Below are 17,781 nucleotides of genomic sequence, written 5' to 3' on the forward strand. Positions count from 1 at the left end.
GTTTTGAATCTCCTGATGTCACAGAGGCGGGGATGAGGTGGCTGGGCTCTCAGGAGGGATCAGAGACAGGTGTATTTTTAGGAGCTTTCAAAAGGAGAGGCCTTGCTCTTGGCCCCAGTCAGAGGCTGAGTGTCGCCTTCTCAGTCCTGTGCAGACCTGGGTGATGTGGGAGGTGCCTCCTCTCGCCCTGCTGGGGACCTGCAGAAGCTCGCTCCTTCCCACAGCTCCCCGCCCGGCCCCCTGCTTCTCCACTTCCTTGCTACCTAGGCTCTTCAGGCTGGTCAGTCTTGGGTGGGGTCATTTCTCCCCCATTTACCGCTGGATAAACAGACCTGCATCTCTGGTCTTTTTCAGGGGGGTGGATTCTGGGAGGCTGATCATAGAAAAGGCCAAGGAAGTCAGCCAAACACTGGCCTGGACTGGTCCCACCCCAGATGGTCTCTCTGGGGTTCCAGGTTCCAAGTGGCCTGTCTTTGGGGCTGTGCTTTATGGAGAACCAGCATACCAAGGTAGGAGAATGGGAGTCGCTGACTTGGGAGTGAGGGTCTGCGGGCTGTCTTCCCATTTGCAGGTTGCTGCATTCAGCAACCTTCAGAGGTTAGGGGCCTCGAGCAGTCCCTGCTGCGCTTGATGGCATCGACACACTGTCTGAGTGAACCAGTTTCTTCCTGCCTGGGCTCATATCCTGCCCTCGTGCCCAGTGGGAAGAATGAAGAGGGAGGGTGGCTTTGGCACTCAGGAGCTGTGGGATATCCCATGAGCCCAGGGACTGAAGGCAACCTTCCTTGGGCCCACAGAGGTGCAAGGCAGGAGAGGCTGGGCCCTGGTCCTTCCCAGCTGTACGGTTGAGGACAGCGGGAGCCACAGAAACTCCTGGGCCAGGTGAGAGTCCAAGTGACTCCTGCCCTCTGCTCCTGCCTCAGCCTGTGGCTCTGAGTCAGGGACAGGCACTGCCTTTTCTGGATTTTTCAGCCTCTTCCAGGCCTTGAGGCTCCGGAGCTCCATCTTCCCCACCTCCCCCTCTTCCTACATGCTGCTCCCTCCGCCTGTCCCCCTCTCCATTGGCACTGGACGTGGTTGGCCAAGTTCTTTTTCTTGAAATTCCCTCTTTTCTTAGTCTCAACAGGATTGCTTCCTCCTGGTCCCCCTTCTGTCCCATGGACTGCTCAGCCTCCTCTTGGCATCCTAACACTGGACTAGCCACTGCTGAGCCTGCAGCTTCTCTCCTTTATCTACACCCGTTTCTGGAGTCATTGGCTTCAATACCACCCATGAGTTGGTGACTCCTGAATTCCACCTCCATCATGGACCTCTTTGTCCTTGACCTCCAGATGTTCAAAGCCAACCGTGAGCTCAGCACCCCTAAAAAAGACACTCATCATAACCAGACAGCAACCAAACTACATCCCAGAGCCCCGAACTTGGCAGCTTCAAATTTTCCATGTCAGGAAATGTCCCCTGGCCCTCTACTTGTTCAAGTCCCATATCTAGGTCCTCTTTCTCATCCTCACATTCAAATCATCAGCAGGACCCCTGACTTTACCTCAAATATTCCCCCAAAGCTGCCGTGCATCTGGGGATTCATTATTACCAGCTTGTCAGAGCCACCATTGTCTCTTGCCTAAATTGATGCTAGAGGCTCCAGAGTGTTCTTCTTGCAAGTAGAGACACAATGCTGCAGCAGCTGGGGTAGCCTTGAAAACATCCCTGGAGGATGTCACCCCACCGCTAAAACACAGACTGAGCACCCACACTCATCTCCCACGGCGCCTCCCACGGACCTCAGGATGTAACCGTGCTCCCTGCTTTGAATGACTGGCCCTTGGTGATCCCCCTCCTCTGTTTGGACCCCAGGGCCTCTCCAGTCTCTCCAACATGCCAGGCTAGACCACCCTTCCCCCGCTGGGGGCTTTGTCCTAGTGAATCCCTCGGCTTGGAATGCTCTTCCACGGACCTTAGTCTGGCTGGCTCCTTCCTGTCCTTCTTATCTCAGCTTCACCTTGGCCTTCTCATAGAGGCCCCATGTGACCCCCAACCTAAAGTAGCCGCCCTGGCACCCTCTCCCAGACCACCCAGAGTTGGGGCCTGCCCAGCAGTTACCACTGTCTGGTATTTTCCTCTGCCATTGATTGTTGTCTTTCTACCCACTGGGAACACAAACTCTGCAAGAGCGAGTGTCCCCAGGGCCCAGGCCACGGCAGGTACTTAGTGCATATTTACTGGATGATGGAAGAATGAATGGCCCCAGGGGAAGGAGGCCAGGAGACAGGTGAGGACGTATGGGATTATTTTGGGCTGAATGATGGGGTGGCAGGGCAGGAGAGAAGTAGAGGATGTGAGAGAATTCAAGGACAGAAAGGCACCAGGCTGGCGCCGGCAGGTGGGGGCGGGAGAGCACAGGTCCCCAGGGCGCCTCGTGGGATTCCGGACTATCCACGGAGGTCAGAAAGGCTTGGAAGGGGAGGGCTGCTGGACAGGGTGGCAACACAAGAACGGTTGTGTCCTGCCTGGGACATGCTGGCTTGCCCAAGGGAGGCCTGGCGGCACTGTCCTCTGGGCAGTTGGGTGGTTCTGGAGCTGAGATGAAATACAGAGGAGCAGGCAGCTGGGCATGCGTGGAGAGAGCCCGTGTGGGGTGGGAAACCCTCAGGGAAAGAGAGCCAGCCTTGTGGACACTTATGGAACTTTCCAGAAGGAGCTGGGTGATAGCCTAAGAAGGAGCAGGCAGGGGAGATGGAAGGGCTGGAGGAGAGGACAGAGCTGAAGAGCTAGGGCCAGAGGGGCTTGCTGGGTCAGAGGTCCAAACAGGCCCCAGGGTCAACAAGGACACACCACTGACCTTGGCAAGGGACATGCTGGTCAGTGTGTCCACAGTGGGTGGATGTGGGAGGCCAGAAGCTGGATGCCACTCTGTCCTGGTGCCCCACAGCTCTCTCTAAGCGTCCCAGCAGGACAGTGACCTCCAGGCAGGAGTCTGCCTCCCACCACCTAAGCCCTTCCCAAGTGTGCCCCGAGTGTGCCCCGAGTGTGCCCCAAGTGTGCCCCAAGTGTGCTCTGTGCTCACATGATAAATGCCCACTCGATGCTGAGTGGGGGTGTGCTTCCTCTCACGCTCCTCACAACAGCTCACCTTTGATTGTGAATTGTCCCTGGCTACTGAGCCAGCTCCCAACAATGGAGGAGTACACCCTCCATGCCCTGCTCAGAGCCCTGCACACCTTCAGGGGACCACTGGTGTTCTCTGTGGGTCAGTTGTGACTTCAGCAAGGCCTGAGGACCAGGACCATGGCTGGTGTGCTTCTGGATGCCCTGGACACAATCCCACAGCGATGGCACAGAGCTGTCTACCCAGAATCTCAGAATGTCATTTATCTGGAAAGTGGGTCTCCCTAATCAGTTAAGCCCAGGCCTTACTGGACTGGGTAGGCTCTGATTCAACTACTGGCGTCCTTATAAGAAGAGAAAAAGAGACACACAAGGGAAGGTGGCCTGTGACCACGGAGGCAGAGCCCACAAGCCCAGGCGTGACCAGGGCTGTTGGCCACCAGCAACAGATTCTTCCCTCTGCCTCCTAAGGGATCCTGGCCCAGTTGTCACCTTGAGTTCAGACACCCAGTCTCCAGAACTAAGAGAAATGTCTATGGTTTGTATGGCAGCCCTGGGAGTTAAGTCCAGGGGTCAAGGAAACACTGCTTGGTGCTGCTCACTGGAGGGACTGAACTCCTTACCTTTAGGCTTCTGAATGAGGCACCTGATCCCCAGGTGACTGGGGACAAGCTCTCAAGAGCAGCCCGCACCTGCCCGCCCTGCCCCCAACCCCTGGCTTCTTTGCCTCCTACCCTAATGGTCAGGAGGGGGTGGCAAAGGCTGTTCCCTCAGCCTCCATAGGGAGGCTGAGCTTCCTCCTAAGTACCTCTTATCTGCAGGGCTCCATTTGTCACTGCTATAAGGAGACTGGGTGAGGCCCCACTCCAAGGTGACCCATTCCCTGCCACACAGAGGAGCCCTGCACAGATCCACTTTGTGTGACCCCAGTTGCAAACAGCAGGTAGTCACCTCCCCTTGGTCCCTGGCTCGGGAGAAATAGCTGGCTCCTTGGGAACCCCAACAGCTAAGATGCTCCCCTGACTGGACGCTGACATAATTGTCACCCCCAACACTGTTAAGGAAAGCATGCGGACTGAGCGTGCAGGTCCAAGCAGATGGACGCCCACTCTGATCTGCGGTGCTGCCGTCCCCAGAGAGAACAGAAGACTGGTAATGAGGAGGGGTGCTGAGCCCTGGAGCAACACTGGCTGGCTCAGAGGGGATGCTCCTCCTGTCACTCAGCTTCAAGTCCCAAGTGTAAGACTGGCTCAAACCTCTTGTGCTGCTGCCTCCTGTGTCACCCAGGTCACTGCTATACACAGAAGCACCCAGAGGCCCAAGCACTAATCGGCTCGTGTGCATCCAGACCCTACTCCAGGTAGACTCAGCAAGCTCTGGGCAGGGCTCCTGCTCACTTACTGCTGGCCAGTCCCCTGTCACAGAGGGTCTCTGACTTCCTCCAAGTGCCCCTGGAGGCAGGAGGGGGTGAGTGTGGGCTCTGGGTTTTAACCATGGGTGTCATTCAGAGCCAATATCCAGGTCAGACCAATTGACGCTGTCTTATCTTAATGTGGTCTTATTTTAAAAATTCTTGTGAATTTTAGATTCTATGCCATTAAACAAACTATATTTGTTTTAGTAAAACAATGAAATTTAAAATTATTTAATAGCTAAATTACTTAACTACCCCCCCCCCCCACACACACACTGACTGGGGAAAGAGACGCTTTTGGATGGCTCTCCCTCTCGGCTTGCTCAAGTCTGCTCTCTTCTGTGTCACATAGGGGCCTGGCTGAGGGTGACGGCAAGGTGGCTGGAGGGAGAAAAGCAAGAGGGCAGCCCAGGAGAAGCGAGCACAGATCCACTTCTCAGAAAGCCCTGGAATGCTACCGAGGCAAAGAAATAGCAAATGCCTCCCACAGCTAGACTGGCCTCTCCCATCGTCCCCAGACTGTACCCAGGGTCTCTAGGTCAGTGTGTGGTCTCCCCCAGACTGTACCCAGGGTCTCTAGGTCAGTGTGTGGTCTCCAGCCCTGTGGGCAGGGGTGGAATTAGGAAGGAGCACACAGTGGGGAGGACCACAGGACTGCAGGCACATGCCAGGAACAGGTTGCAGCTTGGAGGCAGGGTTGGCGGCAGACTTGGGACCCACCCCAGCTGCCAATCTGCCATCTTAGTACAGAGGGCTGGGTCAGACCAGAAGGTCAAACAGGGAGGCCAAATCTTGCCTTCCCTTTCCTTCTCTCTACCTCCCTGTCAGATAGGGGCAAGGTTCTCTGTCTTTGCAGACACCCAACCCAGCGCCAGGCTGCTCCAGAAGTCAGAGAATACCCTTCTCTGCCCCTGGTGAATGGGAAGCGGGCAGTCTGGGACACCCAGCCTGCCCAGAGCCTGACACGGGAAGCAGGCACCTAGAAATGCAGCTAAAGCTGTCAGTCCCTGCTTTCCCCCTCTACCTGAGAGGACAAGGTCCCTCCCAACTCGAGATCAGCAGGACTACCCACATGACCAGCCCAAGATGCCCAGGGAAACTGCTTCCTCGGTGAACTCACTCCATGGCCCACTAAAATCCTCTCTCCCAGGCAGGAGAGAAGCAACTGAAAATAGTCTAAGCATAAGCAGCTTAGTGGGGTTCCAAGAAGGGGATGAGCAGGGTGGGGCTGGGGGGACCCTGAACCTTCTCAACCTGACCTTGGGGAGAATCAGATAGCTATAAGAAGAGGAAGAACAGGGCACGCAGACATTCCACTAATCTTCTCTTCCAGGGGCAGGGGTCACTTAAAGGTGTCCCAATGCCCTTGAACAAATGAGAGGCCTGCCCACCCCCCAGCTCCAAGGCTTCAGTGTTGAATAGACTGGGTTTATTCTCTCTGCAAACACAGGCACAGGCAAGACAGCCTAAACAGACAGCGCACGGGCTTTGAGCTCAGCACAGCCTGGCGGCTTGAATCCACAAGACAAGCTGCAGGCAGAAGTGACATTTCCCAGAGGCCCCAGATCCAGGGTAACCCCCTTGCCTGCCTACCTCCAGGCCGGAGGAAGGTTCCCCTTGTGAGCCCAAATAAACAACAAGCCTGCTCAGACCACCCCTGAGTGCCATATCTGGGTCTTTGGAGGATAGATGGTAGAAATGGCAGTTTCCAGAGAGACTTGACCAAAGGCAGCTCTCCTCTCCCTCTTCCTGGAATATCCCTCCCTCTGGTAGATGCCTACTCAGGCTTCAGGTCTCACCAGGCCCCTCACTTCCCAGGTGAAGCTGTACTGACCACTAGACTGGACTAGACTGGATCAATAAACGGTTGGATGGGTCTCATCTGCACTCATTTTTCATGTACTACAGCCTACCATGGTGCCGCCCTGTGCTAGGGAACTGAGGTTCCAGCAAAGGTGGACTCTGGCCACCAGAGGTTACAGAAAACGTTGGGGGAAACCCCTTAGCTCTGGAAAAGGCGCTACAGCCTCAGTATCCAGAGGGCTACGCTCCCACACTACAGCTGCACCACCTCCTGGTTCTCCCGTCTCCCCCATTTCCATGCCCGGTCTCTCTTCGATGCCGGCGCCCCAGCTGAGGTTTAGGGAACGTAGAGGGGACACTGCACCGCGTCCCCTCCTCCGACGATTCCCGGCCGCCGCCAGCCAGGTGGGGCTGCGCAAACAAAAGCTGCACCTCAGGGACAAAGGCTGAGTAAGGGCTGGGGACAAAGACTGCAGGCTGGGACAAAGGCTGCGCCTCTGCCGCTGCAGACTCATGTGCGCGCGCGCGCGCGCAGGTTCGCAGCGTTCCGGGCTCCAGACCGCCCACCAGGCTTTAGCCTAGCACACAAATCCATTGTCTAAACCCAGCGAAGGCAGAAATTCTCGTCCCCAAACATTCCCCCCCCCCCCCCCGCCCGCTCTACGATGGGGGAGGGGCAAAGAGCGCTCCGGGACTCCAAGAGGGCGACGCAAGAGGGGGTGGGGCGGGCTCGCGCCCGCAGCGCTGCGCACCGTGGTCCCCGCTCGCAGCGCTGGGGAAGGCCGCTCGCCTCCAAATAGCCGCGGTCCTGCTGCAGCGCGGGGCGGGCGCCCAGAGCCCCGCGGGACCCGGGCAGCCTTTCCGCGAAAGACCCCGCATTGCGGCTGCGCTCCGGGCGGGCGGGCGTGTGTGCGTGTGCGTGTGCGTGTGCGTGTGTGTGTGTGTGTGTGTGTGTATGTGTGTGTGTGTGCGCGCGCGCCTGTTTGTGCACGCGCGCCGCCGGCCGCTGTGCCCCACTTTGCTCTGCGCTGCAGTCCCCTCGCCCCCACCCTTTCCAACACCACTCCTCCCTCGCTGCTGCACACACATCTCGCTTCCTGGCGAGCTCTAAAGGAGAGTGTGCCCAGTAGCCGTGGGGGCGGGAGGGACTGAGCCAAGGAGCTGCAGAGACGAGAGGGGAGGGCAGGGGAGAGGAGACGGGGAGAGAGGCTTACCACCGCCCGGCCACTGCAGCATCTGCCCCGACACAAAGTTCACTGCCAGGCCAAGAGGTTGGCCAAAGGCCGGGACCCTCGCCCTCCTGCTAGCTGTTCCGGCTGTCCCTTTTGCGCTGGAACAGATTAGCCCCTGGCGCTGAGGTTGCTACGCTGCTCCCCTCCCCCACTGACAATCAGGCTAGTGAAAGGCTGGGAAAATGGTCGTTGGGTGGGTAAGTCACTTGTATTCTCTTAGGGGAAAATGAATAACGAGGGAAGCTCCACCCCCCAGCCAGGTGGGGTCTCAGTCCCTCCACCCTCCCCTCTCTCCCTCCCATTGCTTGAAAGGGCACCCAGCTCAGATAAGATAAAAGGGAGGAACACCACCCTTGGGGCCCTGAACTGCTCTCAGTGGGGCACTTGGGCCATAGTGGGATGGTAGGCTGTCTCTCCTGAGCCAGGCTGGCCCAGTCTGCTTCAGCAGAACCCTTGAGTTCCCACTCCAAACCACAGGGACCTACGGTTCTTATTGCACCCTGACTGGTGGCAACACAAAGTCAGTGGTACTCAGATGCCAAAGCCTTGTTGTCCGCCATCTCTTCTGTGGATCCTGCCAGTGTCCCAGGCATGCTTATTTCAACTTGGTGGCATACAGAGGTCAGAGCTCAAAGTCCTGGCAGAGGGACTGCTGTGGAACAGCTGCCCAGCTTGGCGACAGTCCCATTCCCCAGGCCCCAGGACTGTGTTTGTCATGAGCAGTTAAGGCAGGTTCCCTTGGCCTGTGTCTCCGCTCACAGGGTCCTCCCCTTTGGGTGACCTCAGGGTATGGCCGTCTTTCCAGGCCTTCAGGGGCCAGTGGATGATTCCTGTGCTCTGAGGCACTGGCTAGCAGAGCCCGAGCTCTGACAAGGCTCCGTCACCAAGGCAGGGCTCTACACCGGCCCCTGCATCCTTCAGTGTACCCTCGAGAGGCTGGCTGGGTCACTCGGGGAGAGCCAGGGCTCTGCAGAGCTCCCTGCTCCATTCCCCATTTGTTCTGCAAAACTGAAACCGGATTTCCTGAACAGGAGCCCCTGGTCACCCTGCCCTTCTCTGTTACATACTGCTGGTCGTCATCGCAGCTCTGGCTGGCTCCAGCCTCGGCTAGATGTTGCCAAGGCCAGCACGGTGCTCCCAGCAGCCATGCCAGGGTGCAGATGCCTGCTGACCCAAAACCACCTCTGGGAATAGCTCCTGAGGGTTCACTGACCAGAGCGGCTGCCAGGCACCCTGTCACCGCTGGTATAGCCGGGATAAGGTCTAGGTTTGCAGCCTAGAAAGCTGCCCAGGGCAGGCAGAGGCAGCCAGCAGCCAGGAGAAGGCTGAGAGGTGAGGAGGCAAGGGGCCAACTATGGGTAGGGGAGGGGTACTTAGGGAACCCACCCTTGCGGAGGGCCCAAGGTCAGCTTCGCCATGATCCCAACACCCAGGGCAGCTGAGGTCTCCTGCAGAACGCCCCACAGACTGCCACCTCCACAGGTGCCCTAACACTGAGACCTGTACCCTGTGAAGAGGTCAGGCTGGGCTCAGTGCCCCCCACCTGCCAAGGGCTCTCCAGCTCTGGGGCTTCTGGGAAACAAGCCCAGGTAGAGGGGCAGCAGCCGCTGACCCTGGAGGTCCCAGCCGGTCTTTGACAGCTTTTCTTTGCAGAGCCACTGGTGCCCCAGGGACGTGGGCAACCTCGTACCAACTCCATAGCCAAGGGGAGCAGCCCTGCCTCCTCCCCTGCAGCACTCCCTGAACCCTTTGGCACAATCGTGAGGCTGGGTTTGTCTCCGAGGCTGTATCAGGGCATAGGTGTAAGTAAAAACAACCAAGGAGCAGGGGCTGATGCGTGTATGTGTGTGTCCCAGGAGAAGGTTTGGCTAGCTGTCCCTGAAAGGCAGAAACACGCCACACACAAGCCAGCAGTCTGAGTCTGAAAGATGCCCAGTCTCTCACACTGCTTCCTGCTCTAAGAGGCTTGGGTTTGGTGAGGCTTCAGGAACTGTATCCTTCCAGGAGGAAAGGGGAATAGCAGCTGCTTGGACTTGCTGCTTGGGGTCTGTCCAGAGTGTCCTTTTAGCTCCTGGGGGCTTGTTTAGCCACCCAGATACCTCGGCGGGAGTGCAGGCACAGCTCACATGCTTCTCTCAGAGAGACACCAAGTTGAGGACGTGACTAGCCCATGGCCAGAAACAGAGCTGCCAGGCGACATACACACTTGCAGCCTGACTGTGCAGCCCAGTCCACCCTTCCTGGGTGGACACTGATACACTGATAACCTTTCCTTCCCCTCTCTGGGTGCTTGGCTTTTTTTCTTGTGCACTTGGTATGTCAGGGCCTGGCCAGGTGACCTGGATGCCATTCTTACCGTCCAGTGACAGCCAGTCGTGCTGGGAGGAAGGGAGCGTGGGCAGAGCCCGAGCTTTGTACTCAAACACCACCGAGTTGGAGATGATCTGGTTGTTGAAGGCAACTTGTAGGGTCACAAGACCCGTGTCGTGGGCTGAAAGTGGAAGGCAGAGAGGTCAGGGTCACGGGCACACGGGCAGCCTGCAGCTCCCTCCCCACTAGCCTTCATCAGTTAATGTCCAGCTCCTTTTAACAGCAGCCTGTGCCCACTTGTTCCTCAAGGAGCCTTCTCTGGCCCTGGACTCAGCAGAAGCCTGAGATTCCCCACCGCCAGGGACCTCCAAGGGTAAATGCCATTGGTTCCTCTGCTCCCTGGTGAAAGCAGAGTTGGGGGCTTGGCACGACTTGGACTTGGCTGAATGAGCAAGTGATGCCTCCCCCTCTCCCTCGTCCCATCCCTCCTAGGCAAGGTGCAGGTGTTTGCTTTGGACTTTGTGCTAATTTCTTTCACCCTCTCCTACAAGCTTGCCCTGGCTCTCTCTGGGTTTTTTTTTTTTTTTTTTTTTTTTGGTGGTGCTGGGGATTGAACCCAGAGCTTTGTGCATGCTATGCAAGCACTCTACCAACTGAGCTACACCCCCAACTCCCCTGGCTCTCTTAATGTGATGTTTCTGGAAGTTCTTCCACCTCCCTGCTGAAAGCAAGTGTTTCGGAGACACCTCTTACTCTGGTCCCAGTCAGTGTGATGCTGTGGACTCAGTGGGTGCTGAGCTTGGGGTGCTGGCACAGAGCCTGCACCTCCTTCCAGGAGCCAGGGAGTATGCTTTGGGAAGGCAGGGCCCTTGTGGGTCTTATTAGCTGCTCTGGCCCCCACACAGGGCTCAGGAATACTGAGGACTAATGCAAGGACTAAATGGATTAGATGTTCTCATTGGGAGGAAGAGGAAAGCCAGCCAGTGAGGGGGACCTGCTTCGGTTCTGGGGTAGAGGCTGCTGCTCCATCATGGCTGTCAATACCTTGGGAGCGGCCTAATGGTGGTCCATGGGAAGTGGTGGGTATGCAGGCGCCCCGCCCTGCCAGGCCTCATCTCCGGGAGGAGTCAGTTATATATTCTCTGTTCTGCTTTTCCAGAGCTCAGATACTGACACACAGGGCCTCCCCGGGATGGATTTCCAGGGAGGACACATGGGGATCACATTATTGTTTTGGGCTCTTGGTTTTCAGAAGCTCACAGGCACAAGGAAGCCATCCAAGTCAGCTGCTCCTGGGGACAGGGTAAAGCTCTGGCTTCCCTCTGAGGACAACTGCTGATTCCACTTCCGATGGGAAAACCAACTCACTGACCTGTGGCTTATGTCCAGCCCAGGTATATGCAGTAAGGCCGTAGTCATCTTGCCATTGTTCCCACACAGGTCTTGGAGATGTCACTGTCCAAGAGTGACCAGTGGTTTCCCCCTGTGCTTCCCGCCCTGGCTTGCTCCCTCAGCTCCTGCCACACATGAACCAAAGGGCTCCACAGCAGGGGTCACACATGACCTCCCACAGCACCTCTCTGGGAAGGGATCCCCAGCCAAGTTCAGAACCTCCTGTGGCTTTGACAGAATCCCTGGGCAGATCTCCAAGTTCGTGGTCACTCGCCTCCCCTGGAGATTTGCCTGGTTTACCAATAGGAAGGAAAGGCTGTCCACATAACTTCCCGCTCAGCGCCTCCTCAGCTGGCCCTGGCCCCTGGGGAGCTGGAGGCGTCTCTGGTGCCAGCTGTCCCAGTGCAGGGCCCCTCCATTGCGGCTCTTCTCCCATCATCCTGGCATGCTGTGCACAACCGGCAGCCTCCCGGGCATTCCTGCCTTCTCCAGAGTTGCAGTGCGGGGACCTGTCCTGGTGTCCCAGGGGCCAGGCCCTCCAGAGCAGCCTCCTGGACTTGCTCCCTTCCTCCCCTCTCACGCAGCGCACCATCGGGTGGTGGCTCCATCTCCGCTGCTTCAGCTCTTGTCCAAGGTGCCGTTTCTTTCCTAAACCTGTGCATCGGCCTCTTGCTGAGGGCAAAGCTGGCACACCTGGTGCCTGATCCCCTGGGATGGGTTGGGGTGTTCTGCAATGCCCCTTTGGGAAGCCAGTGGGGTGTGGTACCCAAGGGGACCACTTCCTAGGTCACTAAAGATCGCTTCCTTGCACCTGTTCTTTCTCCCACACACCCAGAACCATCTTTTAAAGACATAATTTAGATCAAGTCACTCCTCTGCTTAACTAACGGCTTCCCCTTGCAAGTAAAATTAAATCAGACTCCTTCCTATTGGGTCGGACATGGTCTGTCTGGGTCCTTCCATCTCCTCCAGTGTTACCGTGTTGAACATGTCCCTCCCCAGTGAGCATTCCACAGCCAGCCAGGGCCTCTGTGTCCCTCCAACGTGCCAGATCTCTTCCTGCCTCAGGGTCTTTATACATCCTTTGTCCTCTGCCTGGCCTGGAGGCCTTCTCCTGCCTTTCCTGTGACTGGTCCGCCTCCTGCCTCCTCAGCCTCCGGGCATTGGGCCTCATCAACCTCCAGAAGGCTGCCAGGTCCTGGTGCAGCGTCTTTCTTCTTCTCGCACTGTGACCTCATTCTCACTACTTTCCCTGGTCGTTTCCATTATTTTCTGTCTCTCTGCAGCAGCATGTCAGCTCCCAAGAGCCAGGAACCACTCAATCCTGCTCTTTATGCCCAGTGCCAAGGTCAGTGCCTGTCATCACGTTCTGGCCAGTCAGTAATGCTCTGTGGAGTTTCTTCAAAACATGAGTGTTCAGCTTGTTTGGAATCTCAGCTTTTGCCTCTGGTGATCTCCTGGGGACCCAGGGTGGAGCTGTCTGGGCAGTAGGCCTTCTGTCTTCTGAGTCCGGCGGCCTCCGTCCCCACAGATTCACTCTTTGCTCAGTGCCCTGACTCAGCAGCTCCATCCTGACCCTGGAGCAGCCCTGGAGTCTTGCAGAAGACAGAGTCCACACGGTGTCTCCTGCAGCTGAGATGGCATGGAACTGCCTGCACAGAACCCTGTTCTTGGTTAAGGTCCATTTTACCTGGGCAGATGCACCAGGCTGGGTGGGCGGCAGCCAGCTGTGCTTCCTGTTCACCCTCCCCTGCACCATTCCCAGCCCCTAAGGGGCCTGGCTATGCTTACCAGCTGGAGTCCAGTATGGCTCTAGCTTCAAGTGTTCATCCTTCAAGATCAGCCCCTGGGGAGACCCAGGGATGAGGTCCCCAAGCAGTCAGTGTCATCTCCCAGGACAGTGGTAGGTGTGTGTGGCCCTGGTTGGGGGGACTTTTGGGGTCAGGGGCCTGGTTAGGCGCTGGGTCTTAATCCTGGCTTCATTCAAGGCCTAACCCACTCCACAGTAAGCAGAAGATACTCAAAAACTATTCGACAAATGGAGTGAATGGATATTTCTAGAACACACGTTTCAAGTTGGACCTCAAAACAGAGATGTCCAAAGTGGCCCTCCTTGGTGGGGTGAGCCATAAAGTAGAATGGTGGTCTAGCAGAGGGCCCCCATCAGTCTCCCTAGAGCCTGTGGCTTCTGGCCTGAGACCCCTTGTGTCAGCAGATCTGGGATACCCAGGAGAGATGGTGACCTGCGCTGAGACTCTGCCACCAGCTCTGGGGATGCAGAAGCACGTGGGACCAGAATTGCTGGCTGAGGCCTGGACATCCCTGCTTCCTGCTCTTCACTCTCTCTTGGGAAGGGAGAGCAAAGACCTCCCTAATGGGCATCTTCTTGAATTGAGCACCTGAGCCAGGTGCCTCCTGACCCCTCTTTCATGTAATGCTCTCGTCCACCTGAGGTGTGTTTTAAAGATGTAGAGATTGGGGTGCAGAGAGGCCAACCTCCAAGTTAGTCACGCAGATGGCATATGATTGGCTGGGATATACCCAGATGTCACTGACTCCAGCCCCCAGGATTCTCCAGGTCCTGAGCTGACACATCATTGAAAGAGCACATAAAGGACAGTCCTTTTATTTATTTATTATTTTTTGAGGGGCCTGGTAACTGAGGACAGGTGAGGTCTGGGTCTTTTCGTCAGGCAAGAACCAGGTACAGGAAGTGGCGTCTATTTATAGGCTAGGCCAGTCCCCTTCTGGCAGTAGGGGATCAGTGAGCTGTTTAATAAATGCTGCCCTCTCTCCTGCACTGTCAGGACATCCCCCTCAGGACTGGCATCCAGGATGGGCTGTCCAGGCCCAGCAGGGCTTCTGAGAGCCGTTGGGAGCCAGGCTGATGGGGGTAGCCAGCAGGGGTCGCCACCATAAGCACCAGCCCTGGGCTGTGTGGGGGTGACAGAGGTGCTGAAGAAGGTTCAGTCGGAGGCTGAGATGTGAGGCCAGCCTCTGTAGCAGGGGCATCCTGCTCTGTGGACTGTAAGGCAGACGGAGAGAAGAAGAGGGCTCAGTGTGAGCTCAGGAGCCTCGTGCTGGGGGACAGAGCAGAGAGAGGCAGACACCAGGGCAGCCAAGGGAGCCCTCACTTCTCTCTTCCCCACCAGCCCTACTGGAAGTTCCAGGGCTTCAGACAACACAGGGTGGACCCTCTGTCCTTCACCACCCTTGCCTCCTTGTTCTGCTTCTCCTGTTCACTGTCCATGGTCACTGGACAGGCCACCCCTAGAGCTAACTATGCAGAGGTGGGTGAGCCCAGGGTTCCTTCCAAACCCAACCCAGGGAAGACAAAACTAGAGCTTTCCAAAGCGTCTGGAGACTTGGTCCTTCCTTCACAGACTTTCATCATCCTCCTGGGTCAGACCAGGCACATCTGCTAGCCCTGAGGACACCTAGTGATCAGGAAAGACACGGCTCCTGCCCTTGTGGATCCCAAAGGCTGGTGGGGAGGTAGCAAAGGTCAGAAGTCAAGGGCGAGCTGACCAGGCAAGGACACAAAGCTAAACAGGCGATGAAGAAGCCTGGGGTGAGGGAGGGGTCTGAGCCACGGGGACAGCAGAGCGGGGCTCCTGGCTGGCTTTCTTGGGGGCTCACTGAGGCCATGAAATTGGGAGCACACGTGCAAGTGGTTTTCCTGGGTGGAAGCTGAATGAACTCAAGGGGTTTGTGTTCATTATTCTAAGTGTGGCACCCCACAGTGCCTACCACTTCCAGGACTTCTCTGTGCCTCAGGTGAGCTGAGCCCGTGGACTGCACCCTTTGGGCTTCGGGTTGGCTGGGGCTGTGGCAGGCACGGGCACGCCTTGCTGCGGGGGCAGCCTCTGGCCACAGCAGCTCCTGGCCAGCCTCTGGGGCCAGCTCCAGAGGGGGTCATCTTCCTGCTGGGGCCAGTCCTGGGCACATCACCTGGGTTACTGGCTCCCTACGTCATCCCTTTGCTATGTTTTCCTCAAGATTCCAGTAGAGTATAGCTGGTGTCACCATCCAACATTTGGTCCACAGTTCAAACCTTAGACATTATAATAGACTACCTGGGTCCACTTCTTCACAACTGAGGAAACCAGAGTAATGACATGACTTTCTCAAGGTCACCCCGAACCCAACTCTGAGTCCAACACTCTTGGCCCCCATGCCCTCTGCTAGAGGGTGGCCCTCTCACCTGGGCAGTAGCAGCGCAGCACCCCGGGCTGAATCAAGGATGCAGGCACTGAGATCTGGTCGAACAGGCAGCTGTAGTTATTGCTGGCTTCTTGCCACGGGCCTGTGATGAGGACCTTCACTCCTCCCTGGAGGGAACAGAGAGGAACAGCGATGGAGCAAGAGCCACAGAGGGATGCGAGGCCACCAAGGGACACAGCATAGGGAAGGCCACTGCAGCTGCATGCTCAGATGGGGATCTGCTGGTTCGACACGCAGATCCCCAGGTCATAGCCGCAAGGAGTGCAGTAAGAGGCACTGTTCAGGACAACGGCAGGAGAGGGGGCCGGGAGCTGCCCTCCCCTGACCCCCAGAAGGTCCCCAGATGCCCAGCTGGCATCCAGCACCCTGACCCTATCCTGTGCAACTCCAAGTTCCAGGCAGTAGGGAGCAGACTGTTTTCAAGAATTTTCAGCCCACAGTGCACCTGAGAACTGGTCGACTAGGGGCACAGAGAAGGAAGCTGAGGGGACAGAGGGGACTTTGTGTCGTTTGCTTGAGAGATGGAGGGAACCTCGAGTTTTGAAAGCAGGTCTGAGTGTTTTAGTGTCACCCCTGGGGCCAGCAGTTCTTGTGGGAAATTGAGACCCAGGATCTCCAGCACATGGTGGGATAAGGCAAGGGGAGGGGCCCAGAAAGGGAGAGGGAGAGATGGAGACAGCAGAAACAAGGACCAGACAAAGGCTCAGCGGTGGAGGGGCTCAGAGACTGCCCTGGGAACTCAGTTTGGGGCACAGAGCGGGCCGAGTGGCCACCAGCTCACAGTGTGCAGAGCTACGACTGTGCCCCCCAGTGCACGCAGGCACTACCCCGCAGCCTGGCTGGGAGGGGCCACGGATGACCTTCCCCAGCGTCAGGCGAGTGATCCCGCCCCAGGGACCCCAAGGCGCAGGGCTGGGGAGCCTGGGGAAGGCTTGGCGCTCCCTGCCCTCCTGCTCGGGCCGCAGAGCCAGGAGAGTGTCCTCAAGTCCCGGTGCTGGGGTAGTCCTGCCTCAGGGCCATTGTTCCCGGCAGTGATTAATAGCACCTCCTCACTACCGAGCCCCGGGAGGACGAGGCGCCATAGGTCCCCTACTTACGGCTTAGCCGAGAGGAGGGGCTGGTCACTCAGGGTGGAGGGAGGCTCTCCCCCGGGATGCAGAGGGCAGGGGCGCTGGCCTCTGGCTCTCCTGGCTAACCTTGGGTGGACCCACCCCAGAGGCTCATCCACCCCACCCCCAAACAAGTAAACACCTTTCCCCGCAGGGGGGCGGAGAGCGGCGCTGGTCAGGGCGCAGCGCGCCACCTGGCGTCCAGGCTGGGGAAGGCCGGGAGGCCCGGAGGCGGTGGCCTAAGCCCCTTTCCCCACCACCCCAGGACCCGGTGAGCTCTCCCCAGGCCAGCCAGTCACTCTTGCTTGCTTGGCGTCTCCTTGGGCCTGCCCATCCCTGCCTTAGAGGGCGTCCTGGCCTCCCTACAGATCTCGCTCCCCAGGCCCCCACCTGGAGCCCAGAGCTGGCCAGGGCTGGCAGCAGACTCAGGAGCAACTGGGGGCATTTCCAAGGATGAGGGGAAGGGGCCTCCCCTGTGCAGAAGAGACTTGCTCTTGGGGTCAGAAGGCTTTCCCACCCCTTGCTCTTGGCTGTGACTTCCTCTGGGCTGGGGTGGCTTTGGAGAGATTGCTTCACTGCTAGGCAGCTAGAGGCTGGGGCAGTGGAGGGACTCAGGACTGAGACTCAGAAGCAGAAGGCCTACTCCTGCCCCTCAGTAGCTGTGTGTCCTCAGGCAAGTGACTTAGCCACTCTGGGTGGCATTTTTTGTCCCTTGGGGCCATTCCGGCCCTAACATTCCTTGGTTTCAACATATGGCTCCGTAGGTAGATTTGGAACTTGAAGTTGTGGGGCAGGGTCCCAGGAGTGTGTGCCTGGGTGGGATGTCCAGAAGTCGCAGAAGTCCATCCCAGGGAACCACCTCCCTGAACTCTGGGATGTGCAAGACCAGTGGCTTCAAAAGGTCAGAGACAGTTACCATGTAAGAAAAAAAGGAAGAAGAAAAAGATAGCTCCAATTCACAGCGGCTGGCATGATGCTGGGCCTGCTGCAGGGAACAAAGAACTGCAGAAAGAACTGGAGAACATCAGGACCTTCTCCATGGAAACTGCCGCAGGACGCCTCAGCATCCGTCAGTTCAGGGGATGGTTCCCATGGCAACCGCTAGCCCGGTGGTGTTGAATGGTGTGACGTGCGTGCTTGAGGGCTCTAATTGCAGCAGCTTCTGCCTGTGCATCGAGAGTCGGTGGTGGGG

General features: G+C 57.5%; 1 protein-coding gene across 11 annotated transcripts in view; it reads right to left on the bottom strand.

The window, feature by feature from the left end:
- Positions 1-17,781, bottom strand: part of Camta1 (calmodulin binding transcription activator 1) — a 772,653-nt gene that overhangs the window by 62,430 nt on the left and 692,442 nt on the right. For 10 of the 11 annotated variants that reach the window (XM_047559183.1, XM_047559185.1, XM_047559178.1 and 7 more), the window contains 2 exons: positions 15,461-15,587; positions 9,911-10,045 (listed from right to left, as the gene is read on the bottom strand). In XM_047559183.1, coding sequence (XP_047415139.1) covers positions 9,911-10,045; positions 15,461-15,587 — 262 coding nt within the window. Of the gene's footprint in view, positions 1-9,910; positions 10,046-14,158; positions 14,282-15,460; positions 15,588-17,781 lie in introns of those variants that run through there. The other variant, XM_047559186.1, reaches the window with a different exon arrangement.

The sequence above is a fragment of the Sciurus carolinensis genome, chromosome 1 (assembly GCF_902686445.1).
Source record: "Sciurus carolinensis chromosome 1, mSciCar1.2, whole genome shotgun sequence".
NCBI lineage: Eukaryota > Metazoa > Chordata > Mammalia > Rodentia > Sciuridae > Sciurus > Sciurus carolinensis.